This window comes from Mastigoproctus giganteus, chromosome 6 (assembly GCF_048544385.1).
Source record: "Mastigoproctus giganteus isolate SK-2022 chromosome 6, ASM4854438v1, whole genome shotgun sequence".
In the NCBI taxonomy this organism is placed as follows: domain Eukaryota; kingdom Metazoa; phylum Arthropoda; class Arachnida; order Uropygi; family Thelyphonidae; genus Mastigoproctus; species Mastigoproctus giganteus.
Window position 1 is genome coordinate 127,690,109 of NC_143580.1, and position 23,147 is coordinate 127,713,255.

Below are 23,147 nucleotides of genomic sequence, written 5' to 3' on the forward strand. Positions count from 1 at the left end.
ATATCTAACTAAATTAAAAAACATAATTAAACAGGTACAGAGAAACATTTCTGATATAAGACAATTATACGAGTTCAGTCATTTTGAATTTCGAGAGCCACTTTGCACAAACTGATTTCCAACTGTTCCGGAGCTAAATTCATTAGAGCGATTACTACTTTCCTTCAGCATCTTTTACTATTATCATTTATGCTTCACTTATGAAAGAAATAAAACAAATTTACCATACCTTCTGTTCTTTAAATTTCATCAAACTAGCCTTTATATGTATTCAGGTTTGTGTTACCTTTATTTTTTATGTTAGCAGAAAATGAGTACACTGAATTTAGCTTATCAACATGCAAGTTCCTAAATATAACAGGCCTATGATCTCAGGATTCATACTAAATATAACAAAGCAGTATTGCTGAGAGACAAAAAAAAAAAAAAAAAAAAAAAGGTTGAAGTAAAATTCCTTTAATTCACCAACTACCGGTCAGCACATGCTCGCAGCCAACTTCTTGGCATTGTGCAGGCCCTACTAACCCATGCCTAGGCCCACTCCAGTTCTGCAAATGAAAGGTGCACTGAGATTGTTAAGGAAAAAGTAGATCTGGCAAAATACGGCTACCCTGCCAGTGCCTTAGACAGGTGTGACCTGAAGTGGCTCATGATGTGTCGCCAACCCTAGGGCCACACACAGCGATGACCCTCACTTCGACTGCCTTTATCCCATACTACCCAAACCTGTCACAACAACTTTTTAAAGTCTTACAAGCTCACAGGACAAAGTGCTTGCAGCTTCCGGGCAGAAGATTGCAGTCCCTTGTTTTGAGTGTTAAGACACCGATTTCCCCACTCCTACGGAACAGCTTGGTGTACCGCATTTCCTGCCGTGACTGCACTGGCTGCTACATAAGTAAAACTGGCAGAAGACTCAGAAATTAAGTCTCTGAGCATGAGAAAGCAGTTCGCTCTGTGGACGTCGAACATTCAGTGATCACAACATCGACCCACACTGCGGCGTCAAGATTATTGACCGATCTCACCACTACCGGTCAGTGTCTGATTAGAATAGCTCCTGTTGTAGTGATTCCTTTAACCGAAACAGAGGAGGTCATATCCATCCCATCACTAAAGCAATCATCCCTCTAAATGACAAACGTTGGCATCTGCAGCCTAGCCAAACGTTACAGCTACAACTGCAAGACTACTTCCAACAACTAATTGTTGCCTGCATCATGCGGTTTCACATCGTAGTTTGTATTTCATAGAGTAGTTTGTATTTATAGCCGACAGTGGTACTTGTTTTTAATTGCCGTAACTGATGAAAATGTCTTTTCACACATACATGTATATGTAGTTGCGAATGGAATTAAAATTTTGATGGCCTTTTCACTCAACACTCAGTACTCACTTTTTACGGAAAGCCAAAAATGAGATCTTGTTAGGGACGAGTGGAATTTACCTTTGAGACTGTCGTCAGATGATAGATCGATTAGGCTTTCTTTTATGTTCAAATTACTATCCTCAAATTTTGCCGAAAATGGATCTATTATCCTCGTATTTCCGTGTCTGGGAGTCCTCTTCCTTTTGGGTAATAACGACCAAAAGAGTCAGTGAGCGACTGTAAGTGCAATCGAACAAGAGTTATTACCTGTCGGTTGACATCCTCCTGTCTCATATAACCATCAAAATTTGGGAACATTTCCATATCTTCTTCAGCCAACCGCATTTGCCACAGCAATATCTTCCTTTGAAATGCATCCATTTTGCCTCGCAGTGTGAACACGTCCGTAAGCTGTCCTTGCAAGGATGTGTTCAGCTCGTTTAACAGAGAAAAAATATCTGCCAGGTATGCAAGCTTGGCTAGCCAATCATTGTCGGACAAGAGATCATGGAGCCTCAAATTATTTTGGTGCTGAAAGAATAACATTTCTTGGCGCAAGTCGAACAATCGGGTTAGCACCTTGTCCCTCGACAGCCATCTCACCTCAGCGTAGGCGCCTCCGTAGCCAGGTGGGCAGGAGCAGTAGTGCATAGCACACGGCTTCTTGATTAGACCGGGGTTCGAGCCCGTGACCACCAAAATACAGAAAGGTCAGGGAATGACCACAGCATATCCCTGGAGCAATATGGCCTTAGTTGCTAATGCTCCTAAAAAACCAAATAATAACCTCAGCGTGAAGAAGAACATGAGTATGCTGAGAGCCCATTTCTTCACAAAGTGCCTCAAATATTCAAGAATTGAGCGCTTTGTGGCAAATTTCTTTTACAATTTTAATTACATCAGAGAGTACTTCGTGCAGTTCTGGAGATAAATCTTTTCGCCACAAGTTGCTCACGATGTATAATGCAATGAGTAAACAAGATGTCTGGGTGTCCAACGTCTTTCACTTTTGCAACAACTCCTGAACGATGTCCAGTCATGTTTGCAGCACCGTGCATATCCAAACACATTTCTTCCATTCAATACTGTGTTTCAGGAAGTAACCATTAAGTGCATTGAAAATTTCAGAGCTGGTTGTTCTACCCGACAAGATTAACGAACAGAGGAGTTCTTCCTTTAATTCTCGTTGGCAATCAAACCTCACAAAACAAAGACCTGCCTTGTTAGTTATGTCTGTTGATTTGTCAAGTTGAATTGAATAAAACGTAGAATTTTTCACAAGTGCAATCACTTGATTTTCAATATCTTCGGCCATGTCTTCAATTCTGCACTTCAGTGTTAGCGGACATAGGAATCCCTTTCAGTTCTGGACAGCCTGTTTCCCCAAAACCTCTTCACAGGTGTGTAACAAGCAAGGCTTAATTAATTCTTCTCCAATCGTATACGGCTTTTTACATCTCGCGATTTGAAGTGCTATCAAATAAGATTTTACTAAGGACTTATTTTCAACAATCATCGTTGCTAATGAACTTTTTTGCTTTTGCAAATTTTCACGCATCCTTTGGAAGTATTCAACTAGCTTTTTAGCTAAATCTGGGTGTTTTGACTGCAAGTGCCTGCCGAGTTTCGAAGGTTTCATGGCATCATTGGATAAACTCTCAGAACATATAATACAAAGTGGCCATGGATCCAGTTCACTTCCAGGTTCTTGAATAAATCCAAACTTCAAGTAGTATGCATCATATTTTCTTGAAACTTTGAACTTTTTCTTCTCTCCGCCTCCAGTTCTAATGTCCTTCCTGATGATGCCTTGCGGTGGCTCTGATTCATTAACCAACTCATGACAACGCGATGTATTACCTAAGAAGCACAAAACGCTTGTTTGCTTTTTCTCACTCAATGTGGTTATTTTATTTGAATATAAAACCAAACAAGAAATAAGATAGTTATCAAACTCAAGCTCTTTGATGCCATTAAATACCATACTCTGCACAGTTAAAATAAAAATATCACTGGTCACTTACCTAAGAAGAGTATCGTATTGAATAAACACCAGTATAGCGTTTACAAAAATTCGCTTCTTGAATAAGCCCAACAATAGAAATAGCTTTCTATATTTTTTTACAATAAAAGTATCGCTAATACCGGATATTGCACTGGGCCTTTTATAAACATGCATCGTAATAAGGCAAAAATTTCAAAAAAGTAGAATTAGAATATAATGAAACATTTTAATAAATACCAAAAATTGCAAATATATTCAAATTACTCCACGGACCACTGCTCTATACTATATGCCATTTTAATGGATCTGACTACCACATTAGATTCTGTGTGTCAACTCCATATAGGAACTATTGAAAATTTATTTTTCTGATCACTAGCAACACTCCTTGCCTTGAAAATTTCAGCTTATTTTTTCTAATGAGAAGCAAAAAATTTTGTAACGTTTCCCCATGTTCAAAAGAAATGGAACCCCCTTGAGGTTTCCTTTCCAGGCTATTGTTTTTCAGCATTATTTGTCCTATTCTTTTTGTCTCATTTCTCCTATTCTCATTTTGTAGAACATGTGATTTTTTTTTGAAAATTATTTCAAATATCAAAATTCTCTCTCTGTAGATAGTTTTGCAAAACTATCTACAGAGAGAGAGAGAGAGAGAGAGAACAGGAAATTATAGGTTTTATCAAATGTATTTTGATTATTTTTGGTTTATGTTGAGATTCAAATAAAACCGAATTATATAATTCTCCCTAGTAAATTTGCAGACTATCTTTATCTATTCAAAATTGTATGTTGACTCTAGTCACAGACTTAACTTTCTAGGTGTTATCCTAGATCAGTGATTTTCAATCTTTTGTCACTCTAGTCACTCTTGAAGTTAAAGGCATACTGTTTAAGAACCACTGTCCTAGATACTAAACTTTTGTTAGCTTCCCCCAAAGCCACTAACACAAAAGTGGATCTGCTCTATGTGCATGATCAAGCAAAGATAGTGAAGTACATTAATCTATACTAATTCAAATCAAAAGGGACTATGAAACACAATAAGTCCTATTATTATTATAATAATCTTAAATTATAGGTGAAAACCTCATACCTTTGAGTAGGACTGTTAATCTCTCAACACTCAATCGCGAATGATTATAATATGAACTTACCCCCCATGTATTGTCATAAATGAATCAAGTTAAAATAATTATTAATTAAAATAAGCATGTCTTCAACTCTCATATCACGTCAAGGGAATCGGAAAGAATCGTGGAAAGATGGTGGCCACCAACCTCCAAAAACCAAACAACACGACAATGAGAATTGAAAAACAATTGTCGTGAAATTCTAAAAAACGACGACAAATAAATTAATTCACACATAAGTAAAACTTTAAAATTGTTATTAAACTTCTTTTAAGAGACCACCTTATTCGGTTTGTTACTGTGTTCACAAGACGTACAAAAGTGATTCGAGAATCCCTGTTTTATACCAAATTAACGACACCTGACACAAGATTATTTATATAAACCAATGTATGAACTGCTATTCATGCATGTGCGTAAGTGTCCACGAGTTAGAAATGTTATAAGGCCTGCGTATATTAATAGAATTAACATTTAATGCATTAGAATTAAATTTATTTATAGTCTTCGGAAAAAATATTGTTGCGGAGACTATATGATACTATAGCAATCACACTGCAACTTTAAGTTGCTTATGAAGAGGGATTCTTACTTTGTCACTCTCAGAAGTTGAGGAACACAAACTAATAAGCCTGAAATATAATGCAGTCATTGTGAGAGTAGGGATGATCAGATCAAAACAAGATCCCCCTTCTCCCACCATCTTTGAAAGCACCAACACAATATAAATTCTGAAATAACAAGAATTAAAATGAAACTACTCTTCAAATTTAAAATCTGATGTTTTTTTATCTTACCTTTTGCTTTACTTGAAACACTTCTTGGAAATGGGAAATAGCATTCTTGGATGACATCTCTCTTGGTCTGTAAACAATAAGAGATACTAAATTACATTAGAACCTTAACTTAATCATTAACAACATTAGAACCATTTACATAAGAACATTAACTTTATACTTAATCTTTTACAAAAAAGAAAAAAAAAAAATCTGAGACTAACTTGCACATCACGAGCAAAATGCTCAGTCAATTGCCTTCTTTTCCTGTAGGCCTTTAAAGCCTGCTGCTGCTGCCAATATGCAAATCACACAGACTATATGATGCACATGGAAATCATGGGGAGGAAAATAATTTTATAAAATTAGTATATGCTAAATCGCTATACATATAACACTTATTTACTTACCATATACTACAACACAAGTCGTCTTCTTAATAATTAAATATATATGCTGAGTAATAGAGAATACTCGACATTTATATAATCGGTATAAACATATTTAACAATATAAAAATAATTACAAGACATTTTGGGTGTCAGAATTAAAGATAACGAAATATTGCCTCTACTGACTTCAAATGGTTTATGAAAATAAATGATACAAAATTAGAAATTAAAAATATAATTATAAATAATTATTTTATATACAGCGGATGTATGTTTTAGCACTTTTATTTGGTTGTCTTATTTTATATTTTAATTGTATATAATCTTGTTTTATTATATTGTACACAGTCGGTGATTTTAAATTCTTGTATATATTTATTTATAATTATATTCTTAATTTGTAATTTTGTATTTCTGTTTATTTTAATAAACAGTTTGAAATCAGCAGATGCAATATTTCGTTATAATAATTACAAGATATCATCTTATAGAAAGAAATCAATACCACAGTAATATATAAAATCTAATATTTTTTATATTTATATACAGGGTGTCTCAAAAATAGTGGTACAAACGTTTAGGGGAGATAGATAACATCTAAAGGAATGCGAATCGCATAGGAACCCATAACTGGAAACGTCACGGGAAAGTAGTAGCAGAAGCACAAGAAGCAGAAATGAGACAAGATAGTAATTAGTGGCAAACATTTATTTGACATAATATTAACAATGGAGTAAGAGATGGATGCATTTCATGATGTTACAACAGATGCTTGAAGGTTCCACCATGAGACGCGATGCATGCATGACACTGACTCAGCATGGATTGGCGGACACGGTCGACCACACCATGAGATCCATTTCCGTCTCCACAGGCAATTCATACATGATAGATTTGAGGGTCCCCCACAGAAAGAAATCAAGGCTCGATAAATCAGGTGAACATGGGGGCCAGGCAACGGGTCCACCACGGCCAATCCATCAACGCCCAAAATGCCTGTTCAAATGGTCACGAACCCACCTTCCCTAATGGGCAGGCACCCCGTCATGTTGAAACCAAATGTTGGTTCTCACATTTGATGGAACATAGTCAAGTAACCCTGGTAGAACTTGTTCAAGAAAGATCCGATATTTAGCGGAGTTCATGCGGGATGGTAACAGGTATGAGCCGACTAAGCAGTCACCGACCATACCTGCCCACACATTTATTGCAAAGCGATGTTGATAAGCATATGGGGGTGCACACCGTGTGGGTTGTCGTGAGCCCACACATGAGCATTGTGCTGATTGAATAAGCCTTCCCAATTGAAATAAGCCTCATCCGTGACCAAAACATAGGCTGGAAAATTCAAGTCCTGAACACTTACTTGGAGAAACCAAAAGTCACACGTGCAGGATGATCTTGGGGGAGCAGTAACTGAACCCTTTGGGGTGTAAAGGGGTGTAAGGAATCGTGGTGCCAGACATGCTGTACAATGCAATGAGGCATTCCTAAGGCAGAGGCAACGGCACCTATGCTGGTAGTAGGATTATTCTGGACGGCATTCAACACACTTTCTTTCATGGCGGGAGTTCGCGTCGAACGTGGCCTGCCCACACTACTCCCGTTACCTTTAAATGACCCATAATCACAGAAATTTTGATACACACGCGCAAACAAACGGTGGTCCGGTACATGTCTATCTGAGAAGTGTTCTCCATAAATTCGTTGAGCAGCTCGTCCATTTCCCTCTGCTAATCCATACACTATGTGCATGTCTGCCAGCTCACAGTTTGTATATCGATGCATGCTCTTTGTGCGGAGACTACTGCTTGAATGAGTAAACCAGAAATTTTCCCTCTCGCGAACTGATGAACAGTGCCATCTACCGACTTACGGTAATGTTTCCGGTTATGGGTTCCTATGCGATTCACATTCCTTTAGATGTTACATACCTCCCCTAAACGTTTGTACCAATATTTTGAGACACCCTGTATATATTTACCCATAAGGAGCTGTGTCTATGTATCTCATTATGCAGAAGTGTGTTGGAAGTTTAACTACTAAGTTATCTAAATCTGCACGTAAGATGTTTCTGGTAGGAGGTAAAGTGAGCACAGTGTTCAGCGTGCTGCTATGTTTATCTGACTTTGATTTATCTGGTGTTTTTTTTTTTTTTTTTTTGAAATATGCTTATCAATAGCCATTTCTTCATTGGCAGATATTACCAGGATTTGATATTCTGCTGCTAGTTGTTTTCCCACATTGGCTTGTTCTTCTTTATTTATAAGTAGTAGCATCTGTTTCAGTTCTAGGATGTATTTGTCTCAGCTTTATATTTTTTTATTCACAAGCTAGAATATAAGACACCCCAAGGTGTCTTATATTCTATCTGGCCATAAAACATGCCCAAAAAAATGTGAAGTCTAAGCAAGCCAGCAAAATGATATTGATTTTTTTCTAGGACATTATCAGGGTTATCTGTTCTGAAATTTTGGAAAAGAGCCTATAATTAATATTTATTCTAATACATTAGACAGGCTCTTAATTTCCCCACCCCAAAGCTTAAAGAATATCTTCAAGGAAACAATGGTAATGACAAAGTTTAAAGTAGCTGTGAACAGATGGTTGGTCTCTCAACAAAAGAATTTTACACACAAAAACTTTGAAGTGTTGAATGAAATTTCATGAGTTTGATGGGGATGTGATATGTAGAATATTGATACAAATTAAAGACAACTGCTTTATCTCTGTTCCTTCAAAAGATATGCAGTAAGAGGGCATTAATTTCAGCTCACCCACTTATTACAAGGTAACGAGCCAAAAAAATGCTAGCTTATGTTTTTGAGGTAAGGGGTAACTGTATTAGTTAGTTTGTGATAAATTTTTGAGATAACTTTTCATCATTAGTTCTAGTCAAGGCTATATTCCACAAATTGAAACTGCTAATTAAATAAAATAAATAATTAGCAAATAGGTGAATATTTCTTTCCTATAAAAAGAAATATAAATAGCTGGAAAGAATCTTTCAACAATGAAAACTCAGTAACACCTCCCAACCTAGAAAGGTTACAAGCTTGAAGATATCCAGGAAGAGCAAGGTTAAGGGACCTGTGAAGGAAAAGGAGGGGATTAAGTTATTTAAAAAAATAATTCTTTCAAAAAAAAAAAAAAAAAAGTGGAAAAGGGAGTCCTATACACCTGAGTTTCAGGTGTGTAGGACTACCCATTAAGTGCTACAGGGACATGATAACCATCCATTTTTCTATGGCAGCATGTGAATTGGCCACTGCAAATATTTGATGTGATATGTCCTTGAATATGCATTTTAGGTAGTTAGTTTTATTTTATTTATTTATTTTTTGTTAATGCATAGCTTTTGATGTGTTGTAGGATTTTAGGAGCACATAGCTTTCGATAAGCTGGACATTCGATAACCTGTAAGCAGAAGGGAAATGATAGTATATTTTTTGTCTAAAACAAACAAAAATATAACATCCACATTACACTATAAATTGAGTTTCAATGACAACATACACATTTCATATTAAAATACAGTCACAGAAACATCTACTAGTAGTATTATGCTTTCAAACTACTGATTTGAATGGAGTCAAAAAGTTCTCAAACTTTTTGACTCCATTCAAATCCATATACAGGCAGCCTCTGTATATGGAGTGGGTAATCTTCAAGTAGAGAAATGATACTGCGATTCTTCTGTCAGAAAGGTAGCTTTGAATGCACTGGTAGAGATTTAGTGGAAGCTGAGTTCGTCAAAGCTGGTTGAGGATTGTGGCCATCAGAGCCTGTCAAATGCGCTGGTAAAATCAATGACTATGACAAGGAAGTATTTTGTGGTGGCAATGCTAGCAGCGGTGATGAGATGTTGGAGAGTAGCCTTAGTGAAATGTCCTGGACAGAACCTGTATTGGAAATCAAAATGCATGTAGGCAGTAGTGTGGTGTCAGTCCAATCTGTAATGCAGGAGACGTTCAAATGTCATGCTTAGGATGGGGGAGAAGAGCAATAGGCCTATATGAGTCAGGAAATTCAGGTGGTTTTATTAGATTCTTTAGAATAAGTTATATGTTGGCAGTTTTCCAGTCCAAAGACAGTGATTATATAAGTTAAGGATCAATTTCCACAACCTTTTTGATAATCTCGGGTTCAAAAAGATCCAGTCAGGGCATTTTTTATCCCCGGGTCTGCTGAGGTTAAGTTGTATTTCTTCCAGTGTAAAGGGGTTTTTGGATTGATCCAAGTGATAGGTGCTATTATATTGGAACATCTGCTGTTGCTGCATTTTCAGGTCCTCAGCAGGATGGAAGATAGTGTCTAAAACATTTATCGTTGTTGCCAGGATGTAGTCATCTGTCCTTGTGGGGGTTATTGTTGAGCTGGTAACTTCTCCCCTAGGGAGTTTATTGGTAGTAATGTGGTATACGCTACAATCCAGGGGTCAGTGTTGCCAATTGTTGTATATTTTTCCCAGGATAACCATTTCCATTGCCTGACAAGAGCAGTATAATTATTTCTGGCTCATCTGTAGTTTTGGTGCAGAGCTTCAACCTCCTGGAGGGGCCACGTATGGTGAGCATGTTGAAAGACTTTCCATTTGGCGAGGACACTGCACCACAGAATGAACAAGCTGTGCAAGGTCATTGGTAATTGAAAAAGCCTTGCATCTTGATCAAATGAGTACATATCATAACTAGTAAACTTAAGCCAACTGGAATTATGACCATTAAAATAACCTCACTGCTGGGAGAGTTAGACTGGTGAGGGACAAGTTACAAAGAATTTAAAAGTGGAATAAAAAGAAATCATGTTACTTTAACTATAATCAACTTGAAAATGGTGTTAACGGGAAAAAAAAATTTGATATTGGCCAACAGACTGTCAGATATTAAAAACCAAAAGGATCCATAAAGGCATTTGCTTTAAACTTTGATGCGGAGAGTGATAAAAGCAGTGTATCAAATAGACAGACACTAAAAAAGGCCAAAAGAAGTGTTGCTGGAAGAAGCTGTATTTAAGTGGTATTCACAGCAACCAACATTTATCAGGTGGTGTTGGCATGAGATGCCACCTGATAAATGTATAAAAAGACAATACTGTATATTTATCCATCTATCAATGAATAAATGTATTGTCTTTTTAAAATTTTTAAATAAATGCGCTATAGTGATATATTTTTTTTTTAATTAGCACTACCTATATCATTAAATTTTCCATTTATTTGGGTTCTAGGTTTTTTTTTTCCCCCCCTTTTAGGGCTATCTTTTGCTTCAGTAATCTGGATTATTGCTTAATCCAGATGACCTCCCCCCCCCCCATTAATCCAGATTGGCAAGGGTTTACTGTATAATGATAAAATTTGGGCATTCACTAAACCACGTTTTATGGTAAAATATCACAGTGTTTATAGGAGGTTCATGAGCCCTCCTTTCAAAAATTTCAAAACAGGAATGCTGTGTGCTCTGCTAAAAAGTAATTTATGTAGTCATTAATTATCTTTAATTTTCTTCCCCTGCACCCTCAATGAAATGTATTTAAGTGAAATGGTTTCTAAATTTATTAAAGTAAGTTTGTAATGCATCTTAACTTACTGAGTATTACTATACTTTATTAGACAGAAATAACAAATATCATTACCTGTTTTTATTAAGTCTTTTAAAATTCTGTTTTGTAAAATCCTTCTTATTACCAAAAAGGGCTTCATTGTATCTATTAAAAAAATAACTAAAGGTTAAACAAAAATCACATCTGATTAGATTTACGATCTGATATTAATGACTTATCTCTAGTAATATTATACTGGAAACTATTACATTACAAATTTGTACACATAGTTCCAGTTAAAGACTATAGAGGCCTGTGGCCCAGAACTAAAATAAGACATTCTAATATAAGAAATTAAATTAAACAGATGTCAATACTTTCAACTCCCTTTGTCGATATAAATGCAACAGCATATATAACAACATCAGTATCTAATCACTAACTTTCCACAAAAGTGCAAAAACCATAAGCAGGGTATCAAGCATATTAAAGAAATAATTCCATTCCTATTGACTTTCCTATATATTCCTGGGACTTAATATTTTTCTAAACCTGGAAAAAAGAATTCCCTTGAGTTAAAGGTGCAAACAAAACTATTTTAAAGTACTGCACCCAGGAACAACTTTTAATAAGAAAAGTATTAAGTATGAAATTTATAAAATATCTGGTAAATATACCAGACATGACATCCTAATACCTTGTGGGGATGCCTTTTGCCTGTAATACAGCCTGTACAGTCATAGTGCTACCCATGCATTGAACAATATGTCCAGTAACTTTGCAGGAGAGACTGCTTCTACAGGGATGGGATATGCTTAAATAGAAAGGGTGCAAGAATATCTGCTGATGCTATCGAGCAGGAAAACTGCTAGCTTGGGAGGGGATACATGGACTAATAGATTAACAGTAGCTGCTGGAAGAGGTCGAAGTGATTCTTGCACTGCTTCTATTGAAATGCATTTGAGCAGCAGCCTGGAAAGTAAGGGAATGAGGATTTCCAGGACTGCTGGGAGTCATAGGGGAACAAATAAATACATGGACTGTGTTAGGATAACTAAGAGTAGAAACAGGTGCATGTATACTTGCATGTACACCAATGCTAGGAGTATAGTTAATAAATTTGATGAGCTTGAAGCCTAGTCAAGATATCAAAGACAGATACTGTTGGGATATCAGAAGCGTGGTGTCACACAGACATAAGCAGTGCGGAATTGGAATTTGGGGAGTACAATGCGTACAGAATGGATAGACAAGACAGGAAGGGAGGAGGGGGGTTATGCTGTTAGTTAAGAAACACATAAAATCAAAGGAAGTGCATCCAATTGATATTGATGGATAATGCAATGTTGAGTTTTTGGTGTGACATAAGCACTGGGAAAGGAAAAATGAGAATAGATGTGTGTTATAGGTCGTTGTTGTTGGGTTTTATTGGCGCATTAGCGACTAAGGCTATAATGCGCCAAAACCTAGTCATTAAAAAAAAGTAAAAAAAATTTTTTTTTTTTTTTTTTTTTTTGTGGCCTAACGAATTAGGTCACCAAGTCAATGTATAAAAACAAGTATAAACGGTAAAAGGCAAATATCAGTAAACAAGAAACATTAAAAAGGTTAATTTTTTAAATATGGTTAAAATGGTTTACTGATTTCAAAAAGCTAAAAATAGCAGACACATGGTCATTGTCAGATAAAATCTGACTGAGTGTATACGGCTCAGTCAGATGGTTAAAAGCGGTAAAACGGATATTGCTAAAATCTGGACATTCAACTAAAATGTGTCTTATTGTTAAAATTGTTCCACAGGACTCACACATAGGAGGGTCATCAGCCCTCAGCAGAAACGAATGAGTTAAATGACTGTGTCCTATGCGGGTCCGGGCAAGAACAACTTCCTCCTTACGATTCCTGCGCAGACTAGTGTTATAGGTCAAATGAATCTGATGAGTATAATGAGCAATTGTGCAGAGAAATAGAGTGGGCCAGTAAATCAATGTCTTATAATGGAGGATTTTTAACTTTCCGGATATCGACGGGAACTTATGGGTTGGTCACTCACACGCACACTAGCAAGACTTTTGTGGATTTATCGGATGACTGTTTTCTACAGCAACATGTTCGAGAGGCAACCAGAGGGAGTAATACTCTTGATCTGATTATCAGCAGTGATTATTTATGCATAAAAAATTTGCAGATAAAGGAACCACTGGATGACAGTGATCACAATGTACTGATGTGTGAATTACTTAAAGATGTAACTTCCATCAAGGCTAAAGGGAAGGGCTTTTGCTTTCGTAAAGTTGACTACAGAGGTCTAAAACAGTTTTTAAATTCTGTACACTGGGATCAACTGATGATGTTACTAACGATGAATTCTAAATGGGAAGCCTTCAGGGACTTAATTTTGGAGGCTACTACGCTTTTCATTCCAACTAAGAAATACTGTTCAAGTTTTAGGCTTAAATGGATGTCAGACGAACTAATGAGGCTCGTGGCAGAGAAGAAAATTTATGGGATGCATATAAAGTATCAGGTGACACAGAAGCCTATGGCAGATATAAACTAGTCTGTAATCAAGTCACAGAGGAGGTTAGGCAGGCGAAGGCAGATGAGAAATCCTTGGCAAAGGATGCAAAGAAAAACAACAAAGAGTTCTTTACTTATGTAAACTCTAGAAGGAAAGGGACAAATGAATCAGATTGGACCACTTAGCATAGATGGGTTGACTTAATTATCATACTCAAGTTGCTAATAAACTTATTGAAATTTTGCATCAACATTCACACACGAGGAGTTATTCAATGAAAGGAGTGTCAGAAGTTTATCAAACTAGCAGAGAGCTAAGTGATTTTGTAATAACTGAGAGCAAAGTGGAGGAGAAATTTTTGAAGTTAAACATAAAAAAAAGGCACCTGAGGTGGATGTGATCTATCCAGTTATATTAAAGGAGGCAGCAAAGGAAGTAAGCAAACCCTTAGCCATGATTATGACAGCTTCCTTGGACTCAGGGGAGGTCCCTGTGAACTGAAGGTGTGCAAATGTATCATCAATTCACAAAGGGGATTCAAAAGGTGACACAAGTAACTATAAACCTGTTAGTTTAACTTGTGTTTTGGAGAAAATAATAGAATCACTGGTAAAAGAAGCATTTCAGGATCATCTAGACAAGACTGCAATAATAGTTAAGACAGTATGGGTTTGTTAAAGGGAGGTCTTGTCTGACCAATTTTGTTGGATACTATAATGTGGTCACAAAGGAACTGAATGCCAAAAATAATTTTGATATCATATACTTGGATTTCAGGAAAGCTTTTGATACTGTTGCACATGGAAGATGGCTGTACAAATTGGAGAGATATGGCATTAAGGGTAAGTTGCTACAATGGATAAAGGGATGGTCGAGTGAGAGACGACTGAGAGTGGTAATCAATGGACACTGCTTTCGTGGACAAATGTTATTAGTGGAGTTCCCATGGGTTCGATGTTGGGTCCATTGTAGTTTTGCATATTTATCAATGATATTGACGAAGGTATATCAGATTTAATGTCCAAGTTTGCAGATGATACAAAGGTTGGCAGGGTTGTTAAAGACAGTATGCTACTCCAACTGGATCTAGATAAGTTGGGCAAATGGGCTGAGAAGTGGCAACTGAAGTTTAACATTGACAAATGCGAATTACCGCATATGGGTAGCAATAACTGAAAGAGATCTGAGGGTAATTGTGCGGTGAAACATGAAGTTCAACGAGCAGTGCAGACAGGCTGCCAGGGCGGGTCATGGAGTCTTGTCAATGATATATAGGAATTTTGCTAGCAGGGACAGAGAGGTGATTATCCCATTATACAAGGCAATGGTCAGGCCACACCTAGAGTACTGTGTACAGGTCTGGAGGATGTAGGAAGGATGTAGAGTTGCTAGAACGAGTACAAAGTGAGGGGAACAAAGGCTTAAGTTCTGCAAATTGCAGTTCCTGGAAAGCAGGCACCTGCGAGGTAATCTGATTGAGGTGTATAAGGCCTTGAATGGGTTGAGCAAGCTGAATGCTGATGGGATTCTTCCTCTTGCTCAGACTACGAACCTGAGGGGGCACAGTTTCAAGTCGAGGAAAAACAGTTGTAGAATAGATGTGCGTTTGGCCAGCAGGTAGTTGATTGGTGGAACAGGCTTCCATGTTTTGTTGTGGAAGCTAATAGTCTAAATAAATTTAAGGCTGAGCTGGACAGGCATTTGGTATGAATGGAGTGGTGAAATGGGCAGGTTTTTTTTTTTTTTGGCTGATGCTGCATAAGCTTGCTTTCTTGCCTCATATGCCCTAATACAGCATCAGTCAAAAAAGGAAAAAAAAAAACCCATCCGATTTCACCCATCCATTCACTCCAAATTTTTGTCTAGTTCTGCCTTGAACTTATTTAAGTTGTTGACCTCCACTATAACAGATGGAAGTTAGTTCCAACTATCAACGGCTAAAGGTGAATTTCTACATATCTATTCTACAATTGTCTTTTCTCAATTTGAATTTATGTCCCCTCAGGTGAGTAATCTGAGCAAGAGGTAGAATCCCATTAGCACCGAGCTTGTTCAATTAGATCACCTGCAGGTGCCTAGTCTCCAGAAGCTGCAATTTGTAGAACTTAAGCCTCTCTTGGTAATAGAGAACTCCTCAGTTTCCCTCACCAATCTTGTTGCCCTTCTCTGTACACACTCAAGCAACTATATACAGTACTCATGGTGTGACCTGACAATTGCGTCATACAAGGGGAGAATCATCCCCTTATTCGTGCTAGCAAAATTCCTGTATATCATTGACAAGACACCATGAGCTACTCTTGCAGCCTGTCTGCACTGCTCAGAAAACTTCATATCTGATTCTTCAAATCTTCATAACTTGGCCACTTTCACAACCAAAAACGTCAATTTAAAAAAAAAAATGGCTGAAACCATTTTTAAAATGGCATGCATTTGAAGCTTCTAATTAAGTCTTCATCAAATTTTCTTGGATTAATGGCATGATTCATACCTGTAACTGAATCAGTGGCATGATTCAGTTACAGGTATGATTCTTAAACAACAATGAACATTAAATTTGTAGCACAATTAACTTCTTCATCACTAACGTACAGGTTTGTGCTATATCATCATGTTTATACATAGCTAACTACTAAGTAGTTACAAAATTGGCATCATTTAAGTATATCTCGTAATGTGAATGCCTTCAAAATGAGTTGCCATGGTATTGCACTACCTTGAATAAGTAACATTTCTCTAATAGAGAAGACTACTGTTACTTATTCTCGGCAAATCTCTCCACCCAAACAGCACCATTTCAGAGCTTATTGGCTCTTCATCAGTGGGTGAGCAGGTACCCTGGTGTTGCAATGATGACAACCCAGTTATGAAGTATAACCATGAGAAATGCCTGATGGTTATATGTTAGTTAACTTCTTCGTAACCTGAGACTACTGCCCTAAACAAATTATGTAATCTTCTTCATTATCCGTTGATCTGTATTTTCTTTTCTATTCTCAGTAAACTTTTATATAATCTTTAGGCAGTGTCCTTTGAAGGCTTCATATTTCATTTTTTTTTTTTTAATTTGATTGTAGCTGTCGCCAAATATTAGCACAATATTTTTACCACACAGTCACACCTTTACTTTTTAATTCAATTACATCTATTCTTTCTTTTAAAGTTAAAAGTAACACTGCACAGTAAAATAAGGCAAGTGGTAAATGAATTGTAATTACAGTCAGATTCTTTATGAAACAGATCAAAACCAAAACTTAACGGGAAAATCATATGCCATCACTCTTTTACAGCAATGTCTGTGCTAAGGTTACAGTAACTGGCAACAAGGGATTGCCAGTTACTGTAATAGCACTGTGCTATAAATTGGGTTTTATGTAAAAAATATACCTCAATTGGAAGCAGCATGTTTTTGCTATAAGAAACTCAGTTTCAAAACTTATTCTCAGTGCATACAGTATTGCTATTTTATATTAATTTTTTTTTTTTTTGTATTATCACATCATTATCTGTTAATGAAAAAAGAAACCCTAATTTACTATATTTAGTCAACCAGTATGGAAATGTGAAAATAGCTAGTCAACTAAACAGATATTTAAAAATACAAAGATTAAAAAAAAAAAAAAAAAAACTTATGGATTTCTGGAAACACAAACTTGCTTAACACAGGTGAAATTAGCAACTTTGGGAGGACCGTATGCACTGCTTGCTGTTCACATTAGACAGGTTAATGTTTAATTGTGGGTGTTCATAAGAGGGATTCATCAAGGGACCGATAAAACTGTTAACCCATTACTGAATGTGTTAAAGGTAGCATTAGCAAGTGCAATGGCGGACATTTTCCAACATTATTATGCTTGGAATAAAGCACTGAAACAGTTAAAAATTGTCAATATATTATAAACAACTCTGAAAAATCCATTTTTTGTATTGAAAATGTATATTTTAAATTACCTTTTTAAAATAAAATTCCCCTGACATGATTTACACATAAGCAAAACTTGAAAGAAACAAAAATCAAAAAACCAAGTGCTAAGGTGACAGGTCACTTACTGCAGACACAGCAACCACTGATGCTAGTGAGTATTTACATTTGTTTGCTTCAGATAAAAGTTTATCCTAGCACTCATCTTTCACTGGTTGCTATAGATGCCATTAATTCTAAAATTCTTGCTACAGGGTGCTTGATAATTATGCAAGAATTGCCATCTCATGAAGACTAATAAAATTTTTTCTTTTATTAATTTTTATGGCCAAACTTCTATAACAAAAGAATTAATCATACAGATCAAAGTCAAATCAATAATGAATGTATATTAAAATATACACTTGATGTCACTTCAACAGATATTTTTACAAATTTAAAGTCACCTTGGTGGACTTTTACTGCCAATGTGTCTGGTAAAGAGGGTTAAAAGAAGGTAGTGCTTAAGAGAGGGTCACTTAAAGTAGGTTTCATATTGTACACTGTTGTAAACAGAGCCAGTAGTCAGGAAGTCAGTAAATCTGAAAACTGCTTTTTGCACACTGTAAGAACAAAAACAGTTGCAACACTAGCTAAATGATTTTTTTTTTTTTTTTTTTTTGGTAGTTGTTGGCGCATCGGCTTCTGTAGCCATAATGCACCTCCCAAGGTTTTTGCAGTACTTTGATCCAAGCCCGAGGCGAGATTCGAACCTGCGACCTTTGGGTTGCCAGGCAGGCACTTTACCCACCCGGCTAGCCCGGTCGGCCTAGTTAAATGAAGAAAATTTCTATAAATTTGCACTGCATGCACACTGTGTGAATAAAATGTTGAAGACCATTTGCAAGCAAACAGGTCAAAATCATTATGCTAAAATTATCTAATGTAAGGCTATAATAAATTACTCAGAAAAAAAAAAAAAAAAAAAAAAAAGAAAAAAAAATCAGAATTACTCTTCCATAAGTTAAGAAAAAATAACATATATACCTTGACAATATAACATTACAGTATAGGCAACAGAATATTTGTAAACTTCAAAAACAGAGGCAAGTAACCTGTAACCCACATGCTGCAAAAATAAAATGATTGATAATGTAACTGTAACATCCTCCGAACAAATCCACAAGACTGACTTAGCCTCATCCCCATCTAGGTAATCTTGTATCCTTTAAATATGGCCTCTATAATTTACCCGACACAAAAGTCAAAATGACATAGATTACTCTCTTTGCCCTTTGAACTACTTTTGTAAATGAGGTAGACACTTGCACATTACCAATCTATAGGGACCTCCCCTGAATTCAAGGATGCTTTCATTATTATAGCTAAGAGTTTGATTACCTATTTTGCTGTTACATTTAATATAACTTAATTTGAAACAATTAAACTGTTTAGCTGCAACAATCTCTTCGAGCTCTCTTTCAGTTATAAAGTAATTTAACTGCCAGTCAGTATTAGACAGACTTCTGGTATCTCCAAATCTAAACCTTCTTCACTTGTGAATGCAGATTCAAACTATTTATTCAGGGTTACCAGAAAATTATATCAGTTCATTACTTTCTTTCTAGAATTAACACAAATAAAGAATTCCTTGCTATTCTTCTTTGCACCCTCAGCCAAAAACTGCAATCTGACTTAGCATCCGAACCCCCACACCCCAGAGTAACCTGATCACAGGCTAATTTATACCCAACTGTATGATTCTGTATCCCTGACAATTTATAATCATCCGATGCATTTTCCTTCTCTGCTCCTAAACTTATCATCTCAGCTAACAATCAATTTGGTCTAAACGTTGAACAATATATCTCTAATTGTTAGTATAAAAAGATTAGGTTCTAGGTTTACTTCTCATTTGATATTTTTATGTTGAAACATCAGTTGATCACACTGAAAAGAATTTAAAAAAAAATGCTTGAAACCATTGCAATATCCTTTTCAAAAAAGGATATTACAATGGTTTTAAACATTTTTAAAATTCTTCCCTTTTCACTTTGAATAAATCTGACATCAGTAAACACCAAGATCAGTGCCACCCAGTGGTTCCTTCACTTGAAGATTCTTAGTATATGATGAAATTCAGCTGGTAATCGGATTAAGAATGTTGCTTTTTCTTGTAGCAACTCTAACCTGTACATATAAAAAGCTGTAATCCAGCAAATACTGAAATGTTCCACTGCTGCTGCTGCTGTTTGAGTGATCAACTGCTGAGCTCTAAGTGGTATCTAAAAAATTAAACCCCTCCCATAAGACATTGATTTGGTGGTCTGCTCTATCTTCCAGCATTGTTTTCTATACCCATCACAATGTTTTTCCAATGCTCATGTCACACCAGACTGACTCAATATCATATTGACAACTTGTGTAAGCTGGGTGTAATCCTAGAAGCTTGTTATAAACACAACCTCCCTGCAAGAGTCATGTCTGTCCTTTCTGTACATGCTGTACTCACTGTATCCAAATTCACATAAGAGTGATACTGTGATTTTTATTCTCACTCTGTCAGCACTTGATGTCTAACCAATTAATTCAAATTTATTTACTATGCTTCTATCCTTAGTATATAATCAAATGTTTGCCTTTTTTGCTCTAGGTTTTGAACACAACCCAAACGAATGTCCCAAGAGTGGCAAATGCAGTCATTGACTCATGGAACATGCAGTTCAGTTGCATTACTGAATACAAGAAAACCTTGTAACCCCCCCCCCACATCTCCACTACTTTCCAGGTGTATAAGATATGCATCTTATACACCTGGAAAGTAGTGGAGATGTCGGGGGGGGGGTTTACATGAATCAATACCTGATCCTATTAGTAGGATTAAGAAATATTGTATATTGCAATTTTAAACTACTAAAATTACAAATCAATATTTTTTAATACCTTTTGGTGGAAATAACCAAATAATTATAGGAAGAAGAAATATGACTACTGTATTTTGCATTTAAGTAACATCTTTAAATATACCAAAACTTACTTTTTTGTTCCAATCCTTTCTTGCAGTTCCTGCAACTCCTCAAATGATACACAGGATAGATCTACAATTTATAATTTAAAAGTATACAAAATATTTCTTACTATTCAATTTCTGAGTGTAATAATATATTTTATGACATTTATTTAAATGAAATTATTATAATAATTATTATAAAGTAATACCTACTCTGAACATAAAATGCCTTTGACCTGATAATAATGTAATATGCAGACACCTATATATTTATGAAGGTACAGCAGGCCCTCGTTATAACGTGGTTCACTCTACACTGTTTCGCTATAATGCTGTTCTTATATTATAACCCACATCTCACTCTGTCACAACTCACTATAATGCTATTTTACCAGCATATAGATTAAATTTTTGGCATGTTTAACAAAAACGTTTCACCTGATGTAGTCGATAACTTGAAAATGAATAGCAAAACAATATTAAAAAGTTTCCCATGCCGACTTGCAAAATTGTCTTCCATGCTAATTTAATTGCAGTACGGTGGCTTGTTACATAGTTTCGAGATCAACATTTTAAAAAATGATCAAGTATATTGCTTGTAATATTTGCATTATATGCATTTATCCGAAGTCTAGTTATCACTCAGTACAGTGTTAGGTAATGGACAGTTTACTCGAAAATTGTATAATAATTAATGCAACACAGTCACATTTTCGGAAATAAATAATGGCAGATAAGAATTAAAAAGCAACAATGTCTGGAGGCGGAACAAAGCCTACTAAGGTAAGAAAAAGACTAAATTTGAAAATTAAATTATACGTTTTGAAGTGAATTGATATTTAGGATTGGCAGATTCAACTGCAAGAACAATTATAAAAAATAAAGAATTAATTTTAGCAGCGGGGAAGACAGCTGTTCCACTGCAAGCAACTAAATTGGTTATGGCTAGGATGGCTATTAATAATTGAAATGGAGAGACTTCTAAATAATTTTATCCAACGCACAATTTCATTAAGTTAAATATTATTAAATAAAAAGCAATTAGCCTATATGATGATCTGAAGAAAGCTCACCTTAAAAGGAAAAAAAAAAGTGGAACCATTTAAAACTAGTAAGGGCTGGTTCAATAGATTTAAATTTCAGGGAGAAGCCGTAAGTGGAGATCAAGAAGGAGCCAAAACTTTCAAAAAAGAACTTAAAATTATTGAAGAGAGGTGTTATTCTTCCTAAGAAGTTTTAACATAGATGAAACAGGACGTTTTTGGAAATGTCCTGTTTCATCTATGTTACCTAAAAGAAGTTTCATATCAAAAGAAGGAAAAAAACATGCCAGACTTCAAAGTGGCAAAGGGTCGGTTGACTTGATTGTTGAGTGGTAACGCTGCAGGGGATTTTAAAGTAAAACCCCTTTTAGTTTACTAGGAAGAGGGCCAAAGTACAATCCAAAATTGACCAAAGATACGAAAACTCGACAGCCCAGGGCTATCAGATTAATAGATTTATGATTTTAATTGCCATTTTAAGTTTAATTTTGATACATAATGTAAAAAAAAGTAAAGTGCAGCCATTATCAACCCACTGCAGGATGGAAGCCTCAACAATTCATGTTGAGGGAAATGGACCATAATCTACCACGCTGGTCCAGTGCGGGTTGGCAGATTGACCGTATTCAGCAGTCAGGGGCTTGAATCCCTGTCTACTCAAAGAGCGTGTGCTACTGCACTTCCGCTCCTGCCCACTCGGCTATGGAGGCCGTCCATGTAGTTACCATATAATTATATACATATGTAACGGAGAATATTTTATACGTACAGATTTTTAATATTAAATATTTTGACTGACATTTGGAGTCTTTTCACTACCATTTATTATTTGTGGGTCGCAGTGGTATAGACTACGACTCACAAATACATATGTTACATTATGGGAATATGGCGCTAGCTTGGCCCTGTTTTTCCAGAATGAATTATCAGCATAAGTGGGGGTCACCTGTATCTGCATTTTATACTATTATTTCTGAATGCCATTATGTTTTAAACACTGTCGGTCAAATATTTAATGTTAAAAGGAAATATTATCATAATTCAGTATTAAATAATTTTCTGTGAATTAATAAAAATAATGCTAAATTAAATGTTAATTTCTGTGTCCATATTTAATAGGATTATTCTGAAGTTTCGTATTTTAAAATTTCAGATGTTATCCCTTATTTCACATTAGAGATCAGTTTTTTAAAAATTAAATTTTTTTAATGTTATGTATTTTTGTAAAACTTATAGTAATAAATAAATGGAAGGTCACTTTTCAAGGTAGATACAGAGATTTAGTCAAAATAATAAGTAATGCATCCTACAACTCATCAACATTACTAGTAAAGCAGTCTAAGTTTCATAGTTTTCCATTCAAGATTAATGCAGCAGTGATCACACCACAAATCACGATGAAAGCAGTTGGAAAATTGTTTGCAAAACAAATTAAAAATAGTTTGGCATGTGGCCAAAC

At 35.8% G+C, this 23,147-nt stretch overlaps 1 protein-coding gene across 1 annotated transcript in view; it reads right to left on the bottom strand.

Moving 5' to 3' along the window:
* Window positions 1–23,147, bottom strand: part of LOC150084568 (ribosomal RNA processing protein 36 homolog) — a 141,741-nt gene that overhangs the window by 68,092 nt on the left and 50,502 nt on the right. The window contains exons 3-5 of the mRNA XM_090376490.1: window positions 20,673–20,733; window positions 11,307–11,378; window positions 5,302–5,368 (exon numbers count right to left, since the gene is read on the bottom strand). Coding sequence (XP_090232616.1) covers window positions 5,302–5,368; window positions 11,307–11,378; window positions 20,673–20,733 — 200 coding nt within the window. The remainder of the gene's footprint in view (window positions 1–5,301; window positions 5,369–11,306; window positions 11,379–20,672; window positions 20,734–23,147) is intronic.